Raw genomic sequence first — 27,166 nt, forward strand, 5'->3', positions numbered from 1 at the left:
TAATTACGAACCCAATGTGCTGCAATGTGCTTTTGGTGACCAAATCCAAAGAGTCCAAATACTTCAGGAAGCCGTGCCATATTTTAATGCACACCCACAAAAACACCCCTTCTGCTGATCGTCCTGGGGAGCAGTTTAATGTGGATCTAGAGCAGATTAGCAGGCTAAAGCTAAACTCTGTAATCGCCATGATGGCCTTAATCAAAACTCAGTAGCGGTCTTCTCAAGGTTAAACTGATTGCTGTCTTGTTCTATAACCTATTGGGATTCATTCAGGCAGTCAGTTTGTTTTCTCTGCAAGATATTGATTTTGATGGCAAATTTGGAAAACTGTGTAAATATCCCCTTTAAATTGAGAGATTTTTGTCTGTAATTGAGTCCTTAATCTATTTTATCCTGTTTCTAAAACTTGTGTCTCGAGTATCATATGAAATTGATTACGTTTTTTTTTCTTGATTCTTTTGCAGCAAGCTAAATCGTCTCGTTTCAAGTCTTGTTTCGAAGACAAGAAATGAAAAGTTACTTGTTTAGTTCGTTCAAACTAATAATGCCATCTTTCACAAACACTCAACTTCACGTCATTTAGCAAAAAAATTGTGCTGTTAAATCACATTGTACATCTATTACAGTAATATGCAGTTTGTCCCTGAAAAGATTTGAAAAGTGAAAAGATTCCTTTCTCTCTCCACCTAGTGCCTCACTTTTAAATTAAATGTCTGTGTAGCGTCAAAGTCATGAAAAACAAGGAAAGTGCAAAAATATGTATGTGTAATATGTAGGAGTCAAACAAAAAGCAACAGCTCAGAGAAAGAGAGAGAGAGAGAGAGAGAGAGAGAGAGAGAGAGAGAGAGAGAGAGAGAGAGAGAGAGAGAGAGAGAGAGAGAGAGAGAGAGAGAGAGAGAGAGAGTGAGTGAGCGATAGAGTGAGAGAGACAGAGAGATGAGCCTATCAGAGATATTTGGGTTGTTTTGTTGCCTTTGTGCTGTTATGTGCCAGTTCTCTTTAACTTATTTATGATTCAGGGGACTCACAACAACAGCAAAACTGAAGGGAAGGTATGAGCAAGAAAGACAACAAAAGAGAAGTTAAAAACTGAAAATCAAGCTGGAGTTGTATGGAGCAGAGAATGAGGAGTGAAAATGTCTTTGCTCCACGAGTCCTTCAAGGTGATTAGATGAAAGAAAAGACCTGATGTGAGAGAAATAAAAAAGACAAGAAGGGGGAAAAAGGAGGAAGGAGAAGAGATAGTGGGGTCTTTCCCTGAGGCGAAGATGTTGGTGTACAAATCTCTCTCTCTCTCTCTCTCTCTCTCTCTCTCTCTCTCTCTCTCTCTCTCTCTCGCGCTCTCTGTCAGTTGCAGCAACACGCTCACCGGGGTTGGCAGCACAAAGCAGAGTCGCTCTTTTACCACCTTGCACACACACACACACACACACACACACACACACACACACACACACACACACACACACACACACACACACACACACAGAATCACTCTCACACACACAATGCATTACACACTCCCGAGACACACACCCTCAGACGGGAGCTGAATCAGAACTGACGAGAGGAAGGAAGCAAGGAGGAAAGAAGAGACCGGTAAAGATAAGATAAGAGAAGACTAAGTAAAAGATTTAGAAGAGAAAGTAAAGATACATTTTGGAAAAACATCAATCAAGTAAGACCTCTTTTTTATCTCTTTCATTAACTCACTGCTTGTACTTCATTATGGCACACTATATATAAAAAAAAAACACTACTTGACGTTCAAATAAAAAACTGCGTAAAAAAAGTTAACCTCACTTTCTGGAGGTTTTTGACCTTTCTTCTCTCTGTGTAGCTAGTTCATAAAATCACGTTTTTGGAGGCTTGTTAGTTTATGTTTTACCTTTGAGTGTACAGTGCAGACGTAGAACAGAGAAGAACAGTTGTTTGATGTGCCTTTGAGTCACAAATGCTGACGTGAGGAAATAATGGGGGTCATTCATCAGTGCAGATGAAGTCAAGGAGGTGTTTTTTGTGTGTGCGCATCCAAGCATACACACAAAATCAGAGACGAGGAAAGTGAAAGCAGAAGGAAAATGCTTTCAGAGGAATTTTTGAAATCCAACAAAGAGTCTCTCAAAGACCACTTTGGTAGAGTCGCAGGGACTCATGGTCATCACATAAGAGCCCTTGTTGATGACTTCTGCTTGCTGAGGTTTAATTTAACATGAGCATTTGTTCCTTTTCTTTCGTTGACGCTAGAATAAATTACTTTTGCGCTCTAAAAGAACACCAGTTTTTTTTTATATATATGTTTAGTTCAAAAGGAAGTGAAAACTTGTTCTGCTTGTAGTTTGTATATAAATCTTATGATTTGGACTCTGTATTGATGGTAATCTTCATTTGATTGGTTTGTTGGTAGTATGATGTCAGGATGCCTTTTTAAATCTTAAACAAGTTGTGTTTATGCCCAAATCTAAACAGCCTTAAACATAGCGTCGTCATATCATAAAACTGATTTTAATGTGATTTGTGATGGTTTTGGAAGCAACAGATTAATATCGTTCTGCTGATAGTAGCGTCAGTTAAGAAAATGGGTCGTCCTGGAGGACATGGACGAACAATGTATTTTGGATTTGTTTCGAAGACTAACGTGTAAATAAGTCTTCGATTTTTGCAATCCCTGAACTTTTGTTGTGTTTAATTTAATGTCTCCCTTCTTATGTCATACATGACTAGAGCATGATTTAGCCGAACCTTGTACACGTGAAAGCTAAAACAAGGCAGTAATTCACCACCAGCAACACTTATTGTGACACACCTACATGACTAATTGGTGAGTCTGTACCATTGAGAAGACAATGCCTACTCTGGAGCGTCTAAAGAATTCAAACAGATGAAACACCCGGAGCAGATCCAGGTCAGAGAGGCTGTGAAGGGACAGACATGGTGTGTTTTGTGTTTTTGACCCTCACTGTGTTTATCAAGAGCTGATGTGAGCAAAGGAGGAGGAGAGAAAGAGAGACAGAAGAGAGGGAGAGAGTAAAGGGATGAATGGAGTCATTGTCTGGTCTATGTGTGCTGAATGGGGGGGGGCGTGTTTTGTGTGTCTCAAAACAAACTGTGAGCAATCAGTGTGGAAAAAAGAAATCAGGATATTTAGCTGCTGAATGCTTCATGATATTCCCTTCACTGTCTTGGAGTGTTTGTTGCTGAAAAACGTGTGTCTAACTGCGTGTCAATCACTGCTCATGCACACGCATTAATTCTCCCTTGTGGGGGAGAGGGGCTTAGGAGACTGTTTTGGGCTTTAACAGAAAGGGGGGAGGGACTGAGAAGTTGTTGATGTTCACATTTTTTGGCTAAATCCTGGATCTTTGCAATCCTACCTACGGCACCTTTAATCCATGTTCAATACAAAATACTGATTACGAAAGCTTTGACTTGCTTGTGGTAAGGTACAGGCTTTAAAGCAACAAAAACTAAAACAAGGTAAATCATTGCAGCTAGACTTTTACACTGAAAATCCTTGCTTTCATATAAATGTCAATGTTAAACACCCAAAAAGTTATGTGCACCGTGCACAATAGTGCGAAATGACGTCACAGCTTAAAAAACTTAAAACTTTCAACCAACAGTGGTTGGTATATGTATTTTCTGCTCTGAATGTTGCAATTCAAATGAATAAAACAGCCATTTAAGTGTCTCCTGAAGGAAATTCAAACAATGCCTCATGCATTATTTCTTTTAACAAATATATATGGTAAACGTCAGTTATATTACACTTCAGAAGAGTTAAAGTGCTTCACAAAGAAAAAAAACAAGAGGATCACAAACCGCCAAAGCAATTAAAACGGTAAACAAGCGAATCAATTACAAAGTTATTAGAACATAAAAAACTGTCGATAAAATGCAGACAAGCAAAGCAGCAGGGATAAACATTTTACCTTAAAGCAATTTTATGGGGTTTCATGGCTTCCCTTCCGAATTTAATCAGTTCAATTTCCCCAATAAACTGATTAAGATTACGCATTTAGGAAGCTTCGCTGACAGAGCTTCACAGCTATAGCTTAAGACACAATCCTAATTCTGCAGAAAGCTGGCACCCCGGGGCCATGCAGAGGGAAAGAACAATTGTTTTTTTAGAACGGCACTCAGATGTATTTTCTGTTAAAAAAAAACAAAGAGATACAGACAGTGGGGAGAAGTATGGGGGAGGAGTGGGAGATGGAGACAGTGACGATTGAGAATTAGGGACAAATCAAGCAAAGTTCGATGGAAATATGGCGAGACAGCATGAGCAAGAGCAATTTGGATCAAAAGCTAAATGGATTTTTTGGAGAAAATTAGGAACATGGGACAATTTTAAAGGGATATAAGAGCCTGAGAGCGACACGGACAAAGATGTGTCAAGTCCATGGGTGAAGGTTTGACGTCTGTGTGTGTGTGTGTGTGTGTGTGTGTGTGTGTGTGTGTGTGTGTGTGTGTGTGTGTGTGTAAGGGGGTCTCTGCCACCTTGGTAGCAGAGTACATTATGGCTGTTTGGGCACATTAAAGGGCATTAGCTGGAGGAGCAGGCCTGAATAATGCATGGTCTTTAAATATGAGCAGAGTGCATACGTCCTCCAAAGCGCACTGAACCGGGCTACACACACGCACACACACACACACACACACACACACACACACACACACACACACACACACACACACACACACACACACACACACACACACACACACACAAAGATCTCCTTTTTCAGTCACTCTTACAGCTCAAAATCATAAAATTTGGCAAACTGGAAACGTGCTTATACTTATATTGTGTGTGAGAAAGCACGACTGTGTGCATGTGTGTGTTTAAGCAGCTGAGTGTGTGATTAAAATATATTTAAGACACCTTCAAATCCCTGCATGCTGACATAAAAAGAGGCAGCACACGGTCAGTGCGCTCCATTGAACGATCCTCAGGTCTAACAGGGTAGCCAATGAGCCCATTAACGTCACACACACACACACACACACACACACACACACACACACACACACACACACACACACACACACACACACACACACACACACACACACACACACACACACACACACACAATGCACTTACAAGAGAGTCATATTCAGATGACTTCCGACAGTTTTAAGTGTCTTCTTTACGACTGACTCTTCTCAGAGTTTTATCATGGCGTGCTGAATTTGCAGCCTAATCCGTTACTTAACAGTTTTGTTCCAAAGTGAGATATCATTCGACATCTACTCTCACTGAAATTACTGCAGGCATGAAAGAGAGAGTCACGTCTTCAGCAGGGGTTTATTTTTTAGCAATGTAAAGGTGAAGGTGGATTGGATGATTCTCTACTTTTATATGATTGACAGATTAATACGAGGCAACTTGAGATACTTTTAAAACTTACACTTCTGAAATTCTAGGTTCTTATCATAAGGTTCTACAGGTTTGTTGCTTTTAAACCTAAAATTTGTGAATGGGCCACTGAAAATTACCACTTTTGCAACAATGTTGTGAAAATGAAATCTGTAAGACAGAAAAGAAAACCAAATGATCTTTGTGGAAAGCACAGTCATAGTTTCCCACAAGAAATTAAATGCAAAAAAGAGATTTCCATTCCATCCGTTATTTTAATAGTATAAATTAAAGTTGACTAAATGTTCAGCTTTACTTCCTTTAAGCCTAAAATTTATCACATAAGAGTGCAGCTTCAATGTGGCCTGAAAAAGAAGAGGTCTTAAGTGAATTTCAATCTTCTGCAGGTTGATTTTTTTATAGTGCACTTCCATCAAAACGTCTGCCTGAAAGGTTGGAAACAGGTTTTAGTTTTAGCATGAAACATAAGAAAATCCTGTTATGTTCCTTTATGACAGGATGTAGTGGTGCATAAAGAGCTGGAGCCAGAGGGAGGCCATGCACTCAGGAGGTCAGTGTTAACTGTGTTTGTAAAACCTTGGGGTAGAAGTTCATCAGCCTGGCAGCCGCCCGCGCTGTCAGGGTGAAGGTTCACAGTGACTCCAGCTTAGCAGGGACACACACACGCACATGCACATGCACACATACATGCACACACACAATGGCCGTCACACCTCAGCAGCTCTGAGGTGACAAGAACTCCTGGTGGATGGCAGATGGAGGAAGCCAGCACGACCACGCAATTGTAATATGTGTTATTATGGTCCCACCCTGTTTTCTGGCTAAGACCTGCAGGTGTGGACAGCCAAACCAAACTGTGACTTCACTCCCAGTTTAACCCCAGAGAAAATGAGAGAATCTTAAAATGTTGTCTTAAACTTAAAGCCAAATCTTAGAGTCAATCACCATTTCACATCTTAAGCTGCTCATTTTCAGGCTGTAGCTAGGTTACAATGTTATTTAGGCTGCATCCAAAAACCTGTAGTCTTTCTGCAGTCAACACAACTTGGATAGCTACATTTAATCTTTAAGGTTTTATTTTTAAATAAGCCAATGGGAACATAACGAAGCATCCAGAGACACTTCTCTAACCACTCCGTATGCTCCAAGCGATCCTCACTTAAACAATAAATTGCTATATGTTATGTCTGTCACAGTTTAAAAGCCAAAAAGAAGTGACAGCACAACACACAATATTGTATTAAAGCAGTATGTTTTGAAGAAAACTAGGAATGACAGATCAAAGACAGAGATACATTTGACAAAATACTGTGGATGTTTTAGATGTTTTCGTAATTTTTCACAGTAAAATCTATTGGAATCCAAGTGTTGTGAATCCAAGCTGACTACTGCAGCTAGAGGTGAAGCATTTCTTTTACACTGAACTAGAACCTTGAGAAAGAGGTTACAAGCCTAATCAAACACTGTGAAGGACTACAATGACAACACTTTGAGAAGTTTATTGCAGATCATAGAGTTGAATGGACTCATTTCAGCTTTATTAACAATGTGATACTGCATTGATCCCTGGAGGAAATTTTCCTTTTGTTTGCCCGCCTGCACACAGAGCTCAGAGGTCAGCTACAGAGAAGCTGCCCTGCGGCTGGCTCGGGTTCAGTGTTGAGCTCAAGGGCACAACAGCAGGATTAGTTGTCTGTCGACACAGTGGGCTCGAGCCCAAGTTTTCAGGCCGAGGGATGATCTTCCCACTCACCATGAACGAGGAACATCACTCCACCTGAGTGGAATACTGATACAGTGACAATTATGTACTACATAATTTCATAATATTGGAAAATGTGTTATTTTTAATAGAATAGTAGTTACAGGAGTAGAAAAGTTTGCCGATTTAATGATGTGATGCTTGATCGTAAATTTATGCTGCATTTTAATCAGGTTCCCTGAGGTTTTAAGTGGTTTTCGTGGTGCATTTTAACAACTCAGATGCTTTTCTAAACTACCAAAAATCGGAATTATGGCTGAAACATAACTCTTTTTTGAACAAAAGTGATAAGCAGCCTTCAACCTCTCAAATCCGTCGAAGCCTTGCCTCATCCATACTGATAGTCTGCACCTCCCCCGCCCTGTCAATTAACATCAATACACCCAATCTCCCATATCGACCTCCTCTGTACAGTAACAAAGTCATTACACACGAATCCTGGCTCGCTCCCAATATTTAAGAACAAAAAAATATCCAAGCGAGGTCATGGAGAGCAAACAGAAAGACTCCAGAGGGGGGAGCAGCGCTTTAGATTTGCAGGGTGACCTTGATGGATTCCAGACAGTAGGAGGGAGCTCAAATCGCAAGCTGGGTGGCAATATGTGTTCGTGTGTGAGGCTAGTGATGGCTCTCATTAATTCCCAGTCGAGGAAAACGGCCTGAGGACTGTGTTTTTGTGTGTGTGTGTGTGTGTGTGTGTGTGTGTGTGTGTGTGTGTGGTGTGACAGGGAGAGAGGAGGTGGTGTGTGGGGGTTAAGTACGAAGGCAATGAAGCCATTTAAGAGTCATAAAGTGCTTGGTCAATCAAAACGGCCCCCTGCTAAGCACCTCATGTCCTCCGCTGTGTGCAAGTGTGTGCGTGGATGCAAGAAAAAGAGAGACAGAGTGCATGGCACGTTTCTGCGTTATGTGGGGGATTGAGTTTGTGCATCCATGTGTATGTCTGTGTGTCATTTGTGTGTGTGCTGCTGTGGGGGTGAGCCAGCCAGTCGGGAGAGTCAGTGGGATACTGAGCTCAAAGAGAGAAAGAAAGAAAGAAAAAACGAAAGGATGCACCATCAGTCGAGCTCTGTGGGAAAAAAAGCCATGGAGCGGATGCAGTGATTAGACTGTAATTTGTCCATCTACACTACAATGTGTTTGAGCATGTAAATACATGTGCATGCATTTACACTTACGTCTACGCCTGTGAATCAGACTTTGAAGTCACTGCAGGACTCTGTCCACAATGATCTTCCTGTTTGATTCATAGATACACTTTTGGCAACAGTTAAAACTGTCAAATTAAAAGAAACTAAAGTGACCTGCGAGGTAAACTGTGCAAACAGCATTTAATCACACAGTTAGGCACGAAAGCTCACCCTGTCCTAATGATCCACAGACACAGAAGGGAACTTTCTTTCCTCATCTGTTGATTTTCTTCCTTCTAACACACTTAAAATAGCCTAAAGAAACTGTACTGAATGAGTATGTGATCAAATGATTAAAAAAACACATAGCATGATTTATTGACTGCACATTTCTTGCAATCATCCCAACAAAACTTTGTATTTGTGCTCCAAATCAAAAGCAAAAGAGAAAAATCTAATGTTAATTCCTGCCTTCTCTGATGATTCAGGACTCACCCGTTGCTGTTTTTTTAGTTTAATCTTAAAGCTTAAGATGGTAAATTTGACACAAATGCTCTAAAATTGAGCTGGGACTGCTAAGCAATGACACCATCAGTACCCTGACATGCTATTTACTAATTTCTATTTGTCTCACGGTTACTTCTGCTGAAGTTAAGCGAAATGTAATTTAAACCAACAAGACTGACATGTTTTTCCTAAAGATCTTGACTAGTGCATCTTTAAACAGCCCAAATTATAGCTGCTAGCCAGGGTATCTGTGTCTCTGTGTTTCTGTGTTGCCTTTAGAGATGAACAGTTGAGACACCAATCAGACTAATCGCCCATTTTGGCCAACAAAGCCACCAGCAGCCGGTTTGGTTTATTACTGTCACCGTAGGGCACCGTTTGGCCGTATCACCACACCAACTGTGGTATCATCTGTAAGCACCACCACCCTCCCTCATCCCCTGATTCTCTCACTCTCTTTTTCCATCCTTACTCTCAACCTCCTGGCTTTAATAATCCTCTGTCTCTGGGGTCTTCTGCCCAGGTGAGAGAGTCTAAACAAACGTTGCCATGGTAAGCTAGAAGCAGGAGCTCAAGCACACCTGATAATGCTAGTGCACCATTTCTTCCTCTCTCTCGTCTCTTTCTCTACATCCATCACTCACTTTCCACTCTGCTTTCTCCAACCTCCAAATCCATCCTTTTTTTTATATAAACACCATCTGCTTTTTCTCTCTATTTTAGTCTCTGTTTTGTTTTCCTCTTGCAAGTACAGCAGTTAACCCAGAAAAGCCACAGTTCAGCACGCAGATAATATTAGGGCTCGGTGGCCCGTGATGATATTGACCAGACAACTTGCCCGCACCCATCTGTCAGCTCGCCCTCATTCCAGACGCCCATATGTACTACACACAAAACGTACTGCAAACGGCACTGAATTCAGCTGAAAAAAATAAGTTGATGGTGTCTGCTGCCCCGGAGCTGCTGACCTCGCCAATGTGCCAAGAGGGACAGACCCAAATCCTCCCATCTCTCTTCCCCCCAAATACCACACACACACACACACAAAACAGTCCCCCATCTTCCGATTGTCCCGTCGCTCAGTGACAGTCGGGTTAAATCCACTCTGACGGGTCAGTCTCCTCTCACTGTCAGGCCAAGCTGTCGAGGCCACTGTCACTGTGAGAGAGACCACATATGTTATGTCTGTTAGAGTGGGTATGTGTGTAAACAAAGATGTCGGCTGTGGGGTGACGATAGGGAAGTGAATAAAGAGCGCCTATGAAGCTTCTTAATTTTCACTATTTTTACCTTTTTCACTATTAACACCACTTGTTCACTACTCCTTAACATTTTATTCAGTCCTCCCAAAATCCAATTCATGGTATTTGTAGACTCTATTGTAACCTTAGTTAAACAGTGGGTAAAATATTTTTGCAAGAAGAAGAGCGGAAGACAGAGAGAGAGGATCAAGACATGAATCACAAAAAGTGAAGTAGGGAAAGAAAGACGGCCCCATCATGTACCTGATGACCAAGGATCGCCAGGCAGGCTGCCTCTCTCTCACTCACCTCTCCAAAACCAAATGGCACCTGCTGGGCCCTGTGCCAGGTGGGCCATGTAAACACACACCCAGAGACACACACCCCAGACATTCAGACATATGAGTAGACTGTATGCCCAGACACTCAGGCCAAACCCCCTTTTAATTAGAACAACATTTACACACACACACTGTCAGCATGCTTTTCTTTTCTATTTGTCTCTCTCTCTCTCTCTCTCTCTCTCTCACTCTCACACACACACACACACACACACACACACACACACACACACACACACACACACACAGATTCCTTTGATAAAACTGGATTTCCTAATCAGACGCCCCCTGAGCACCTTCTGATAAAACAGTACTGTAGAACCCCCACTTTTTCTCCTGCACACATACACAGACACACGCTCAGTATTCGTGCTCTACACAAACACACACCAGAGAGGAGAAGGAGCAGGCGCATTTTGGTGTTTGATACGCAATACGCATACGCTTGACCCAGATCTTGGAGCGTGCAGGAGGAAGGGGTATCTGGGTGTTATGCATGTGTGAGTGAATAAGATGATGAGTGGGTGAAAGGGCGGTGGGTGAGGGCCGCTGGGCTGCTCAGAGAGTTTTTTTTTCCAAAGAGTCTAATTCAAAAACCAGCGGGGGGCTGATGGGTAAAAGATGGACAGACCTCAGCAAAGGTCAGAGCGAGCGAGATAAAACACAGAGAGAGAAGTCAACACATAATGAAATGATAAGATTACATGAGGGGTGGTGAGGCTGTCAGCAGTCTGCCAGCCATGTTGGAGGTCCTTGATGGGAAGCTACTGTATTTGTAAACTCACTATATTGATGTTTAACTGGAATTGAAAGGACACGGTTACATTTTTGTGCTGCTTTTAAAGGAACCCGCCGACTTATTGGGACTTAAGCTTATTCACAGTAAGCGCCAGAGTTAGACAAGTCGATACATACCCTTCTCATCTCCGTGCGTGTTGTAACTCTGACGTCCCCAGCACTAGATAAGCCTAGCACAGATCCTGGAGGTAACCGGTTCCAACTAGCCTACTGCTTTGAATAAGTGACAAAATAACGCCAACATGTTACATGTTACTATTTACATGTTGCGATTTGTATAATCACAGGGTGTACAAATAACAAGGTCATGTGAGACACAGCCGTCTTCTAACCGTATACAAACTGGGAACTATATTCTCAGAAAGGCAAAGCACTGCTACTTCTGCTACTTGGGCGGAGTGATTTGCTAGCAGCACCTGAAGCCCCTTGGTGAGGAGCAGAGAGTTCACTCAGAGTTGGAGTAATAGAGTCAACAATTACTAGATAGTAAAAGCATAGTGACCTTGTTATTTGTACACCCTGTGACTATACAAATCACAACATGTAAACAGGAACATGTTGGCGTTATTTTGTCACTTATTCGGAGCAGTAGGCTAGATGGAGCCGATTACCTCCAGGATCTGGGCTAAGCTAGGCTAGCGGTGAGTATCAGACAGAGTTACGACACGCATGGAGATGAGAAGGGTATGTATCGACTTGTCTAACTCTGGGGGTTACAGTGAATAAGCTAAAGTCCCAATAAGTCGGCGCGTTCCTTTAAAGGTGAAATATGTAATACTGACAGCTAGTGTTTAAAATAGTTACTGCAGTACAAATTCAAAATACTGGAGAGAGTCGTCCCCCCCGCAGGCTGAGACCGCAGCATCCACAACAATGCTGCTAGACGCTTGTCTCACATAGCCAGACATTGCTTCACAGCACAGCGGAGTAGCTAACGTTAGATGCTGGCTATATTGACAGTCATAAAAGCCCGTGCTAACGCAGAGCTCTGTACCCAACTGACAGAATTTGAATTACGGTATGAACCGCTAAAAACACCACAACCTGGCTGTCCTCTCCACCCGACGGACAGACACTTCCTAGGCTTAGAATTACGGTAGGAACCGCTAAAAACACAAAAACCTCGCTGTCCTCTCCACTCAACGGACAGACACACTTTCTTGGCTTAGAATTACGGTGAGAACCGCTAGAAATAACACTACCTTGCTGTCCTCTCCACCTGACTGAACACACTTCATTGTCTTAGAGTTACAGCAACAATCGCAAAACACACCGCAAACTCACGGTCTCTTCCCAATTTACAGACCCCCTCTCTTGGCTTAAAATAAGTCACATTGTCGGCTATGGCCGCTGAACAGGCTACACGTTGTAAACAGCTGTGGCCCGCTTGCCCGGTCCTCTGGTAATGTTAGCTAGCAGTTAGCAAGGTTAGCATGGCGGCGTTAGCCAGGACCAGTCAGGATCACTTTACTGGCTGTGTCTCAATTGTTTTTGCGAGTAACCAACTCTAGCTATATAATTCAATGTGAGTACAAAAATGCCCGTCCCTTGTAGTCGGATAAATTAGCCTGAAGCAAAGGCTTACCTGTTAAGGATGAAGTTAGCCAACTCGGCGTCCTTTTGGGCTCTAAACTGTCTCATCTTTCAAATACATCTCCAATATTTACCCGGGGTCACGCAACTGTTAGAAACATGCTGTTTTTTTTAGGTCGGGTACAATCTATCTCTGTTAATCCAGTTTGTTTGTTTGCTGCATTCATGGCTGTACTAACGTTACAGCTGTAGTGCGCTGGGTTTACGTTTTTACAGGTATATCTGGCAACCCGGCCTGGCTGTCAAACTGGGCAGTTGATAACACACAGGCCAAAAGATAAACAGAAAAACGGAGATTTCAAAAGGAGAAAATACTGGCATTAGCATTGTTGTCAGAAAAGATAGTATTTCAACTTACCATGTTTCCATATCTGATGACGCATTGGGGTAATTTTTTGATTTATTACAGTAAATATGTTACATATTGGACCTTCAATTCTATACTTGTTCAATCAGCACATAAACTTAGCATCTAGCTAATGGCAGATGCCCACTACAGGACTTTAGCCCAGATTTTCCGCTCGCCGACACTTTTTGGAGCTCCTTGACAAAAGCCCATTTCGGAGGCAAATTGGCATTGGCTCGGTTTAAACTGTTCAAAAGCCGAGAAGAGAGGATTTCATTTCCAATATGGGACATTAGCCTCTTTTTACACCATGGAAAGCATCCTGACATATGTCCACCTCAAGTTGTATTTTTGCTCTGTAAATGTGAAAAGAGCTGTCATGGCACATGTATGACAAACGGCAGGGTACTGGAGAATATATTTGTTGTTGCAGTTTGTCATTTCAGCCAGTTCCCCTTAAAACAATGTATCTTTACGTTTAAATGTCAAAGCCCTCTAGTGGCCGTAGTAGTTATGACGTTGGGTGATGGTATTATGAATGACAAAGTCCACGTAGGGAGAATGTTGCCGTGGATGGTAGGGAAAACACAATGTTGGTTTCCTTCAGATAGCCAACGTTGGTTTCTTTTGATGATGATCAAGGGCGTCAGAATAGAAAAAGCTTGCATGTGTCGTTTTAGACGGCATGGACAAATAACATATTGCACATGTACCAATATTGCATATTTGGTTCAAGAATATCTCTCTATGCATGTATACTGGTATTAGGTATGTTGCTTGTGCACATATTATTATGGATGCCCATGCATGTTTTTGCAGCAGACAACCTTCTGAGAGAGAGATAAAGAGAGAGGAAGAGGCTCTTGTCAGGACCTACCTTGGTCTTTCGCCCTTTTTATGTATTCTTCTTTACTCTGAATCCCTCTCAGTAAAAGATCAAATCTTCCACTCATGTGGCTCACTAAGCATGTGTCTCCCCAGGCCCCGTACCTGGTGCAGGGTTCCTCGAACTCCTCACACGATAGACAGAGTGCCTGGAAGAGGCTTCAATAGTGACAGGAAAGTGTTTTCACTCTCTTTCATCTTATCTATGAACTTTGAAAGACCTGGCAGCAGATAGGAAGCTTTGTTGGGCTTTAAGGGCTTTAAAGGACTTTTGTAACATATTGTGATGGTAAAAGGAGAAAACTGGACTTGTAGAAACTCTTGAGCATCTTTCTTTATTCATACAACAAAAAACATCTTCGACCACCATCCAAATCCTTACTGTTCATTGTCCTTCATCTTTTCTGTACAATAACTGAGGGACGCAGGAAGAACCCCTGCGGTTGGCCTGATCTAGAAGCATGACTGATTCCCGTCTTTCTTAGATGGCTTCATCTATTTTGATTACAGACCCCCCTCCAAGTGTTGGCCATCTTCTTGCCAGGCGGGTAATGAAAACGGAATGGACAACAAGACCAGCCTTGTTACATTTAGGTTTTTATTCTGAAAGGCAATCACGCCTGTGGATGTATGCCGTAATCAGCAAGCGTGATTGGTCGAGTGGGACATAAGAAGGTATATGGAGAGAGAAAAAGAAAACTGAGAAAGTGCGGCCGAGGTGGAAGTTTGGATGTAAAGAAAGACAAATGGCTGAGGAAATGACCCAACAAATAAAAAGGAATAGGAAGGAGTCCAGAGTGTGAAAGAGAGATGGATGAGGGGGAAATGAATGAAAGAAGAAAGAAAAAGGATGCAGGACAGAGAGAGTTTTATCTGACTCTCACAGCCTTGGTGATATGACAGGCTTGGCAATCCAAGGCGTTTCACCATGCCACCCCCTACCAGGGACAATCTTCCTTGCTGCCACACACACACACACACACACACACACACACACACACACACACACACACACACACACACACACAAAATCCTACCTTACCGCCTGCCTCCTCCTTTCCTGGCTGCCACCCTCCATCTCTCTGTACAGGATAATCCCCCCCGCTCCCCTCCCAAATACCGTCGCTCAGTAAAAAGACATTTCTAAGGGCCAGGATCGGAGACAGTTGCATGCTGCATGCTCGCACAAAAGGCACACATGCAGATGAGAAAATATATATATATATATATATATATATATATATATATATATATATATATATACACACACACACACACACACACACACACACACACACACACACACACACACCAACATGTATAAAATTAAATTAAATTAAATTAAAAAGGTTTTGAAAACAAAATAGTTTGAAAAACAGTGAAGAAAGTCGTACAAAAATGTATATTCATCTCCGTTTCAATTGCAGCAGAACTGTTAGAAAGTGATCCTTGTAGCTGTTTCTCATTTTCAAATCCAATCCTGTCTCATTTCTAATTCGTCAGGATTAAAAGTTCATTCACTCAAAAAAATATTTCAGGGCAGAAATGTGCACTTGTGTTTTATTTATGAGCCCAGCTGAGAGGCTGCTGCAGGGCATCCCCCCATTAGCATGTTGCCAGGATTTGTTGGCGGATCCATAAACAGGGACGGATTCAAACGACTCACAAAGAGAGTCAGGAACAGGCTGAAGAAAACAGAGAACAAAAAGGTGAGGGATGAAGAGGACAAGGAAAGGTGAGAGGGAGGGTGGGAGGAGGTGGAGGAGAGAGAGTGGAAGGTGGAAGCGAAGCGACTTGACAGCAGGGGAAAATTCCAGCTTACAGAGGAGTCACAAGGGACTCACGCAACCACTTAACACAAGGCATGTGTCTCGCTGCGCAACACAAAAACCTCCCAAAAGATATCTCTTTGTTTCAGTTGCTCTCTCATACACACACATAAACTGTACACACTCTACACTGTGATTGGCATCAGCCCACAGTTTGCCACTTCACATCAAAATGATGACTGTAGATGCTCTGAATCTGGCGTTCTCTTTGCTCACTGCCAGCAGCCAATGCACATGAGGCAGAGTTCATTTATAGGACATTTGATGCTGGTCGAATTCTCAGATATCAGATATATCAGTACCGGTGTATATTGTACTGTTTCGGACAATATGTACAAATTGCAGTACATTCACTAGAGAGTACTGACAACTGGAAAATGTCCCTCTCAATATGTATCTTTGTAAACAAAACAAAAATCTAAGGCATCAGTGTCAAGATTGTTAGAAATTATTGAATACATTCTGTCAGGATTATGTTTTTATATATATAAAGGGGAAACGCTATTGAAATGTTAATACCGTTGCATGCAGTACATAAATGTAGCTCGTCCCACACTAGGAAAAGAAATGTGCCTGGATTAATCCAGGCACATTTCTTCCCCTCAAAGTTCATTTTTTCCCCTCAAAGTGCAATTGCAAAACACATGTAGTATATACAGTAAATGTAGTTTCTATGAGACAGGATTGCTCTGAGATAAAATAGAAAAGGGCTGGTGTGACATTTGAACGCACAGCCTGGTTGTTTATGCTGCTGTAGTCTGGTTCATTGTACAAAACAGTGATTGGACACTGCAAGAAACAAAACAAAAATCTAAGGCATCAGTGTCAAGATTGTTAGAAATTATCGAATACATCCTGCCAGGATTATGTTTTTATCAATATAAAGGGGAAACGCTATTGAAATGTAAGTACCGTTGCGTGCAGTACATAAATGTAGGCCTATCATTTTTAATGCCAACTGTGCAAACTCACAAATCCTGCTAATCTATCGGAGGTTGCACAAGGAAAGAAACACATTCTTCAGTTTGGCTGGAACTGGTCAGAGCTTGCACCAAAACACGACATGCATTCTTAGATCCATTGGTTATACAGCCTTCAACTGAAGTGAATGAGACACGGAGACACTTTAGTCTGAAGAAAATATCCACTGAGAATCGGTTGAGCTCTGCAGCTGCCAGCCAGACAAAATCAAGGAACTATGTAGAGCAGTTTAGATGATGACAACAAGCTACCTAGCTGCATATGGAATTTTAATTGGGCACTGTATTTGGTTTTGCCGCACTGATTGATTAAAGGCTATTCCGATAATTTTGGTCTTCACTTGCCAGACCACAGCGAGTGATGACTGTGTGAGGCGAGCATCATTGTGGTGATGTCTTGAAATATTTTGGAAGAAAAATTCAATGGCTTAAAAGTCTGTTAGATGTAGTTTGTCTGAAGTTAAACGACTATTTGGTTTCAGCTTTTTTTTTACAAACTGGGTGACTATTTTCATGCATTTTTTGAGGGATAGCAATGGATTCTGTTAAGTTTTCACATCTTATCTGCATGTGTGACGAAAAATTTTGATGTACTAAAACTCGGGTCATCCAGTGCAGTCTCTAAATAAACTATGACTTTGCAGAAAAAAATCAAAGGGGATAAAACAACATTCAGCTCTTTTCATAATAAAATACAGAAAGTTGGTCTTGATTTTTTTAATATTAAGATCAAAAATATTGGGAGCTTCTTAACTTTAACATCAACTGTCTAACAAAGAAGCACCGAAGAAGGCGAAAAAATATTTTGTACGTCTTAGAATCAATGTGTGGAAACCTATCCTCACTGATAACTGCAACACTGTAGTAAACATTCACCACACCTAACACCTACATCAACAAACCACACACTGCTTTACATTGAAACTCCCATTCACAATCAACGAGGGATGGCAAAGGTTGCAACATCGATGACGACAATGTCACCAAGCCAGGGGATAGCACAGACGGTCGGGGGTGCCGCGATGCTCCCTGAAGGTGCAATTAGCGCTCCACTACAGGAACAACGCTAGACAGGGTTTGTCCTCTGAACCAGAACATTGATACACTAATTAATAACTCAGTCACATCAGGGTGGCTTCAACACAATAACAACAGAAACAACAGGAAAAGCAGAAGAACAGAAGTGGAAGGGTTTAGTGTTTCGCTAACAACTGTGTTTGAAATAAATCCTCACTAAAAGTGTTTAACACTGTTAAAAAGTTGCTGCAAACTATTTAATTTAACCATTTTTATGCTGTGTATTTTGTTATTTACCTGCCAACTACACTGACAAAATACAATATTTCCAGGGCCGCTACAATGCAGTTTTATAACATGATAACAGAAAAAGTCAGATTTTTCTTCAAGTCCTTAAAAGTCAAAGAGCAGGGAGAAGTTAATCACATAAGATTCCAACATACCAATATCTTCCTCCAAAGCAGCTTTAATAGACCAGAAGGCATTGCCAGCCATTCCCACAATGTTGGCAAAATGGAGGAGGAAAATGTTCTATTACTTTATCTTGACTGAAAATGACTCACTCTCCAGCTCTTACTGTACTATAGGTTCACCGCCTAGAGACCTTTCTGACAGTGGACGCATGACAGAAAAAGCACAGGTGTAAGTAGTGACATTAACGATGGCTCTGCACCATAATTTGACTGTGGCCATCGTTAGATTAGTTACACCTGTAATATTAGTTAGAACCTGTTTGATTAGTCAAAATGTATAACAAAAAAAAAGGTCTAGACCTTCAGCTGAATGCAACATGCTCATACAGTAACTCATACTCCACTTTTCACCGCCAAAGGCAGAATATCAGATCTTAAAAAAATTGTTTGACATTTTGGGAAATACACATAAACCCTCCCTTGAAACCACAACTTGTCGTTTTTACACATCGGTTTTTGTACAGATAAAAACAAACAAGAAATAACATGTTAACTGGTGAGCTTTAGAGGTGCTGGTAGGCAGATTCCTTTTGTGAGGTTTCCCAGTTTCCAGTCTTTATGCTAAGCTAAGCTAACCATCACCTGGAGACTTCCCTCCCCTATAAAATGCCCCGATAAGTTGTTGGTTCAAGCAGCAATTAAAACGCATATTTACGTTTATAGTGGCCGCCGCACCCTCTAGTGGTCGTGGTAATTATGACGGGAGCAAAGTAGGAAGTAAGGTGACGAAGTATTTGAGCAACAAAATCCCGTGCAAGGAGGTTACGTTGGGGTGTGGATGGGTCAAACAAACACAGGACTTTCACAACAAACAGAACAAAAGTGGGGGAAAAAATGAACTACGTCATTTTCTGCGTCACATGCATAACCAGAAGTAAAGTGACGTAAAATATGTACTGATTTTAGTCTATATCCACGACCTTCCACTTCCAGGATTGCGCCGGTGTCACAGGAAATTCCGCTGGATGCATGTCTTTTCGCCAATGTCCATTTCCTTCCGCTTTCTTTGTGTTGGAATTTTAAACTCCGGTCCATTCATGAGGACTATGGTTACATGCTCCTCAGATCTCTGCAGGGTAAATCCAGACAGCTAGCTGGACTATCTGTCCAATCTGAGTTTTCTCTTGCATGACTAAAACAACTTTTGAACGTACACGTTCCACCAAAACAAGTTCCTTCCCGAGGCTATTTTGCAGAGGCACCGTGGCTCTGTCCGATGCTTAGCGCCGCCCAAGACAATTGTGATTGGTATAAAGAAATGCCAATAAACCAGAGCATGTTTTTCTCCCATCCCGGAATGCAGTGTGGACTAGCCAGACCTTCCTCCGCAGCGCTTTGGAGGATGGTCTGGCAAAGCGAGACTATTCTGATTTTGACCCAACCACATTCTTTTTCTAAACTTAATAGTTTTTGTGCCTAAACCTAACCAAACTGCAACCGTTTCACAACGTTACCAATGTGTTTAAAGCAAACGTGAAGTTCTCTGGTTTACATATAAGGACGGAAAAGACTCCTGTAGGTCGTATTTCCTGCCACCACTAGAGGCACTAATTTATGAAGCGCTCCTATGGGTCGTGTTAGAGGGTAGGAATACACAACCTAAATAGTTGTATGGTTTGGAGAAATTGTTGGTCTCCTGGCCTGAGATTCATATTATCTGTACAAACACGAGAGTGGTATCGATCCTCTTATCTAACTCTCTGCGTGAAAGCAATTAAGTGTCTTGTGTCGCTCTTCATAGCTTGTCGATCATTTTTGGTTAGGCCCATTGACAGCAATAGTAAGCTCATGCAAAAATAAATCCTGTCATCACTCAGAAACAACAGCCTTTGTTTTATCAAACCTCTGTGTCACACTAATATTCTTTAAAACACTTTCACCTCAAGGTGCTGTGAAGAACAACTTCAGCCTCTGCTCTGTGGTTAAGCAGCTGATCAGTTCTGTTTGAACACATGGGGGTCTATGTACCAAGCTGAAGGGCAAGGCGTTGTTATAAGAAGACTGTCTCTAAATAAATATATTTGCACCTTTTGTGGCCTAAAAAAAGTGTTGATCACAGGTTTGTTTTATTATATTTAATGCTCAGCTGAAAAAAACTGTCTTGGATGAAGGATTGATTGATTCTTTTGATTAAAAGATTGTTTTAATTTAAAATTGTTTTCTTACTTTCTAACATTTTGAAACCTCACCAAATACACAATTAAACTCAACCCCAAAAGACAGCATTCTGACATTCAGGATTTACTGCAACTTGTCTTCTATACTGTAAAATGGTTCAGCTGAACTCAGAGGGGTGTTAATGCTCCTTGGGGATGCCCTAAACCTCATAACAGCATTAATTTGCATCAAATGCATCTCCTCTCTATGTGCTTTAGATGTAGATTAATATTTCAATATCTTCTGTCCATAATCACATCACAGCCCTATATTCTGAGCTGAAACCACCACTGCTTAGACTGGGACTTTGTAAAATGGCACATTAAAGTGCATAGCCGTTTCAGTCAGACATATGGGATCATGAAACAGTCGAGCAAGCATGCGTGCATGGAGCGACTGCTGGAGCTGTGTGAGATGAAAAGAAAGTGATGCAGACACTACATCCTCCCCGGGCTTAAAAGGAAACATTTTTACATTTCTATATTTCTGTGCAGAAGGTTTGGTGACTTTATTCGGTCTTGTGCATCTTCAGAACGCATGCATGTTGTTATGTGATAACAGGGCTGTATTGTATATAAAATATTTTTTTACTTGATCACTTAAATTTGACGTTTATACAATTCAAATTCTTATATAGAAGTCATTAAGATTATGTTCCAGTCTGCCTGTTTTCACGTACATTAAAGGTCCCATGACATGGTGCTCTTTGGATGCTTTTATATAGACCTTAGTGGTCCCCTAATACTGTATCTGAAGTCTCTTTTATATAGACCTTAGTGGTCCCCTAATACTGTATCTGAAGTCTCTTTTATATAGGCCTTAGTGGTCCCCTAATACTGTATCTGAAGTCTCTTTTATATAGGCCTTAGTGGTCCCCTAATACTGTTTCTTTCCCGAAATTCAGCCTTGGTGCAGAATTACAGCCACTAGAGCCAGTCTCACAATGAGCTTTCCTTAGGATGTGCCATTTCTGTGTCTGTAGCTTTAAATGCTATTGAGGAGGAGAGAGGGAGGGGCAAGGTGGAGGGTGGGGGTGTGGCCTTGACCAACTGCCACTTTGCTCGTTTGAAAGCCATGATATCTCTCTCTCATGGGTGGGCCAAATTCTCTGGGCGGGCAAAGCAGAGAAAGGTGAGGTAACCTTCCTCCTTATGACCTCATAAGGAGCAGATTCCAGATCAGCCCATCTGAGCTTTCATTTTCTCAAAGGCAGAGCAGGATACCCAGGGCTCGGTTTACACCTATCGGCATTTCTAGCCACTGGGGGACCATAGACAGGCTGGGGGAACGCATATTAACGTTAAAAAACCTCATAAAGTGACATTTTCATGCCATGGGACCTTTAAAGAGCACCTCATATTGTTTGTTTATCAGCAGCATTTATCACTTTTCCACCTTGTTTTTCTACCACAGGGCCAGTATTACAGAGGAAAGTGGTATAGTGAGACACCAAAAGTGGACAATAACCTTTTTTTTTTTTCTTGGCTCATAGGTTGTCCAATTGAAGAGCTTCCTCCTGAGGCTTCCTGCTGACTGATAACAAGCACAACTCTGTATAAGTGTCGGAGCTTAATGAGTTTGTGCACATAACCTCCACTCCACCTCTGTGTGTGTTTGTGTGGCACCATGCTGTGGACAGTGATACTAGCGCTGCTGCTGCTTCTGCTGCTGCAGACTCAGCTGTCTGTGTGCTTAAGGGAATTACGCAGCGGGGGTTCCAGCTCCCCTGCCTACTCCTCTTCATCATCCTCTTCCTCCTCCACTTACAATGCCACCCAGCAGCGACTGCCCGGAGTGATTATTATTGGCGTGCGAAAAGGTGGCACCAGAGCCCTGCTGGAGATGCTCAACCTGCACCCAAATGTGGAAGTGGCAAAGGCCGAGGTAAAAGACCATCATTGTTGCTTTATGATTGTATTCTCACCAGTGGTGGAAAGTAACTGAGTAGATTTTGATGTAGTATTTCAATCTTCTGTTACTTGGCTCATAATAGTATAAGCGTGGACAGTGTTTTGCCAAGCGGCTGCAACTGTGTCGCTGAACCTGTTTTCAATTAATACATCAAATTCAACCTGTAAAAATGTTTAGGTTAATTTGTGTTCCACTCTCTGTGAACTTTTCCCCTAAAATCTTTATAAATGTAGTGAGGCATACATAAAATGAGAACAAAGTCAGCTCAGCCTATATATGGTTTGCAGTGAACTTACATGATTATGAATGATGACGGGCCTGTCCCGAAGGAGATGCACAGAGAGAAATCCTAATCAGGGTAGTTTGAGGTGAGGACTGCAAAGCTGGAAAGCTGGCGCGAAGGAATACATTGGTTTGGACAAGATGGGGACAAAATCAATAGAACTCAGTGTCTCATAGTAACATTCCTCATCCCTACAGGTTTTCAACACCACTGCACCAAGAAGAGACATCTTATGGACATGTGCTGCTTTCCTTGTCTTCATTAACAACCCCTTCTGTCCCTCTGTCAGGTGCACTACTTCAACGTGGAGGAGCACTACTGCCGAGGCCTGGCCTGGTACCGAGCCCAGATGCCCTTCACCCTCCCTGGTCAGCTGACGGTGGAGAAGACCCCTGGCTACTTCGCAGCCCCTCAGGTTCCTCTACGTGTCTGGGACATGAACCCCGCCGTCCGCTTGTTGCTCATCGTTCGGGACCCAGCCGAGAGGCTGGTCTCTGACTACACCCAGGTCCTCCACAACCGCCTGACCCGTCACAAGCCCTACCAGCCACTAGATGAGCTCCTGATCCACAAGGGCCACATTGACCCTGGGTACAAGGCGCTGCAGAGGAGCCTGTACCACCAGCATCTGGCCCGCTGGCTGGAGGTCTTCCCCAGGGAGCAGTTCCACGTGGTGGACGGCGACGCGCTCATTCGGGATCCCTTCCCTGAGCTGAGGAAGGCTGAGAGGTTTCTGGACCTGCCGCCCAGGATAAGCCCCAGCAACTTCTACTACAACACCACCAAGGGCTTCTATTGCCTTCTGTCTGCTGGACACGACAAGTGCCTGGACGAGTCTAAAGGCAGGCCACATGCGCCGCTGAGCACCAAGGCCTTTAAAAAGCTTTGTCGCTACTTAAGGAAGCCTAACAAGTTGTTCTTTGAAATGGTGGGGAGGTCGTTTTCCTGGTGCTGATCCAGTGGTGAAAAGCAACTGTGAAGAAGACAAAACACCTCCTGCTCGATTCCAACACATTCAGGGACACAGAAGGAGGAAGAAACTGTGGTTTGTGTGTTTTTGTAGGTAGATGAGTGGCAAGATTTTAGTTCAATTAAAGTCATAAACATCTCTTGTTGTTGATACCTACTCAGGTATAAATGTGGCCAACAAAAGCAGCACATCTGTATGTGAAAATATGTGGGGAATTCAAACTGCTCTTGTTGAACATGTTGCCAACACAATCCTTTACCATGACCGATACTGGTGCCTCCTTGGATGGATAGACTCACATGACGAAGCTACGACAACCGTGCCATACGCAGGTTTGAAAGTGAAAACACAACAAAGTGCTCGTTAGTGCTCATTTGTAGGGTGTTAAAAGAAAATGTGCAGACTTTGAAGTGATGTAGAAATAGACAAGTGGTGAAAAGAATGTTGAATGACTGAACTGTTGCACTATGAACTCTGATTGCATTAAAAAAAAAAGTCATCCGAGGTTCAATGTTCAATGTAGACAATTTTTAAACGGAAACTTTCTTGCTTTGATTTCTCTCAACAGTTGTAACATGTTTGTGTGTTTGTAAAAATGTTTTAGTTGAGTCATCGTGATTACTTCATTATTTTGTTATTTTACAAGGCTGACTTTTAGATGTTCAGTAAGAAATATCTTTTTTTAAGCTCTTTTAAAAGTAGCCACCTTGAAAACTTGTTTTTGGCTTCTCTTTACTTTCAAGGCCAATATATCGCTAGTTTGTGTTTTTTTAAGACACTGTTCTAATAAACGTGTTCCGTCCTACAGTCTTTTGCCTTTTAGCAGACTGCATTGAACCCAGTTATGAGGTTTACAACAAAACATCAAACATAAAGACACACTGACAGGTCTCTCTGAAAGCTCCTCTATCTCAAAGTGTGTGACGGTGTTCTCTGTCAGTATCAATCTAACAAGTTCTTTACATCGAGGATCAAAGGACGCCTAGGTTTCTTTTCATCGTGAAGTTAGTCCTGCCAAAGAATCACCTCCAATTTCACCACCACACTAACAAATCACACCTGTAGGTCACCTGAAGGGCTGTTTGAATCCTGTCTTTATATTTAAAGCCAGGATGGATTTCTTAAGTTCATTTAGTTCACCTGGAAGGACTACATCAGACTGACATGTGGCTAAGAAGAAAGTTTAAATTATAGGATTAAAGGATAGGTGGGCTGTCCCTACGATCCACTAGAAAGGGTGTAAGGTTAAACCCAGATGAATGGGGTACCTGTTTAGGCCTTCAAAAAAAGGTATAAATCTAACACGGACTGCAACTAATGATGATTTTCATTACTGATTAAGCAGCCAATTCTTTTCTCATTCAATCAGCTGTTTGGTGTATAAACTGTTGGAAAATACAGTGAACAATGCCCATCACAATTTCCTTAAAGCTCAAATGGACATCTGTACATTTCTTGTTTTGTCTGACCAACAGTCCAAAACCCAAAAGTATTCAATTTAACATAATAGTTTGACATAAAACAGCAAATTCTCAGAATTGTGAAGCTGGAATTAAGGATATTTGTTTGAAAAAAAGACTTAATTGATTAATCAATAATCAATAATAATAATCTGCCACACACCAAAAACACTTTCAGGTATTTTTGGGAATTTACCTAAACAGGAGTCCAAAATGAGGATTTGTTCCAGGTTTTATTACTGATGATTTCATGTTAGGAAGTCAAACATTAAAGGGCGGGTCCATCTTTTTGTTGTTGTTGAGGTTTTCATATCATTCTATAGCTTCCCAATAGTGTTACTTATGTATTCAAATCCAGACGTTCACATTTTGGTCAGAGTAAATATGTTTTAGCGTCAAAATGCTGTTTTCCCAAGCGCTTTGAAAAACTTTTTCCCACGTGACCTGACGTAGGTTTCTGTATAATGGCGTTGCTTTAGTACAGTAGAGTTCAGTAATGGCAGTCGGCACGGCGCCAGTTTGGCAAAGCAGACCGGAAGCTGAGCAATGTACTACTCTGGTGGCTTTGAACAGAGCAATATGTACTGCTGTGGATGGGGATACCAGCAAAAAAACATAACAATATCAGTTTAAGTTTACGCCACATTTAGAATATTTTCAACTGGGAACTGAAGCTGTTATATCGCTCTCTTCAAATCCACCAGGCTCCTTTGACAAAAACAGTAATTTCACCTCACATAACACAGAAGTTACCACTACCGCTCCCTAACGTGGCGTCCACAGCAGTAACTTTACATTGCTAAGCCTCAGTATTGTTATTTCCAAACAATGACTCATTTAGTGCTAGCATTCATATTATTCATAACGCTATTGACCAACTCACTGTGATAACCCTCACATCACTGTTTTTTGCTAAGGCTGAGTGGGCGTTTCCTTTTGAAAAACCTGGAAAAGAACACAGATGGATTAGGCCTTCAAGACTACATCATGAGTTTTCTGTTTTCAAAAACAAGATTTAACATGCCTTATGACAACTCATTCCATTTGTTTCAAGACAATCATTAATGTAGAATGCATCATTATTTGTGCAACACAAGATTTTACCCCCAGAAAAAGATCTACACAATGTGTTTGAAAACAGCAAATGCTTTCAGGAGTTGAGAACATGTTGAATGGTAACTCTTTTTCACCAGCCAGCAATTTAAATCACTTAAAGGAACACGCCGACTTATTGGGACTTTAGCTTATTCACTTCTCAGAAGGCGAAGCACTGCTACTTGGGCGGAGTGATTAGCGCAACACCTGAAAAGCACCGTTGTTACTCTCTGCTCCTCACCACGGGGCTTCTCAGGTGCTGCGAGCAAATCACTCCGCCCATTCTGAGAATATAGTTCCTAGTATGTATATGGTTAGAAGATGGCTGTGTCTCATGTGACCTTGTTATTTGAACACGCTGTGACTATACAAATCACAACATGTAAATAGGAAAATGTTGGCGTTATTTTGTCACTTATTGGGAGCAGTAGGCTAGATGGAGCCGGTTACCTCCAGGATCTGGGCTAAGCTAGGCTAGCAGTGGGTGCATCAGACAGAGTTACAACACGCACAGAGATGAGAAGGGTAGGTATGGACTTATCTAACTCTGGGGGATACCGTGAATAAGCTAAAGTCCCAATAAGTCGGCGTGTTCCTTTAAACAAGCATTTCTGAATTTTTACCTTAAACATTGTCACTGTTGTGGTGCACTTCAAGCATCTCCTGTTTGCTGCAGAAGAGAATGGGAGCTGAAGGCTGACCTCTGGCTGTCACCCTCCCACCGTCCTCAAGAGAGCACTGTAAAGACAGAGACATGTAAGAATAAACAAATGATTCTCACTCTTTGAAGATGTGAGGCAGCTGCTTCTTTCATGTGGTCCCGCTGAGGCTCACACTCATGTGGACAAACATCTCATGTCACATTTGATCAGAGAAATCTTCACTTCATGTGTTGGGGTCCCTGAGTTTGCAGCCGTTTCATAACTAACTTTGTCTCTGAACGATTGTCAGCATCAGCTTTATCTGCAGGATTAGATGTTCTATTTTGGTGTCATATTTTAT

The 27,166-nt window shown here is 41.9% G+C and overlaps 1 protein-coding gene across 1 annotated transcript; it reads left to right on the forward strand.

Moving 5' to 3' along the window:
* The first annotated feature begins 1,582 nt into the window (after positions 1 to 1,582).
* Positions 1,583 to 24,255, forward strand: hs3st1l2 (heparan sulfate (glucosamine) 3-O-sulfotransferase 1-like 2). Its single transcript, XM_078249811.1, has 3 exons — positions 1,583 to 1,681; positions 21,938 to 22,329; positions 22,929 to 24,255. The coding sequence occupies exons 2-3, from the start codon at positions 22,072 to 22,074 to the stop codon at positions 23,592 to 23,594; spliced, it is 924 nt and encodes a 307-aa protein (XP_078105937.1). The 5' UTR covers positions 1,583 to 1,681; positions 21,938 to 22,071; the 3' UTR covers positions 23,595 to 24,255.
* The last annotated feature ends 2,911 nt before the right edge of the window (positions 24,256 to 27,166 follow it).

Source organism: Sander vitreus, chromosome 5 (genome assembly GCF_031162955.1).
Source record: "Sander vitreus isolate 19-12246 chromosome 5, sanVit1, whole genome shotgun sequence".
NCBI lineage: Eukaryota > Metazoa > Chordata > Actinopteri > Perciformes > Percidae > Sander > Sander vitreus.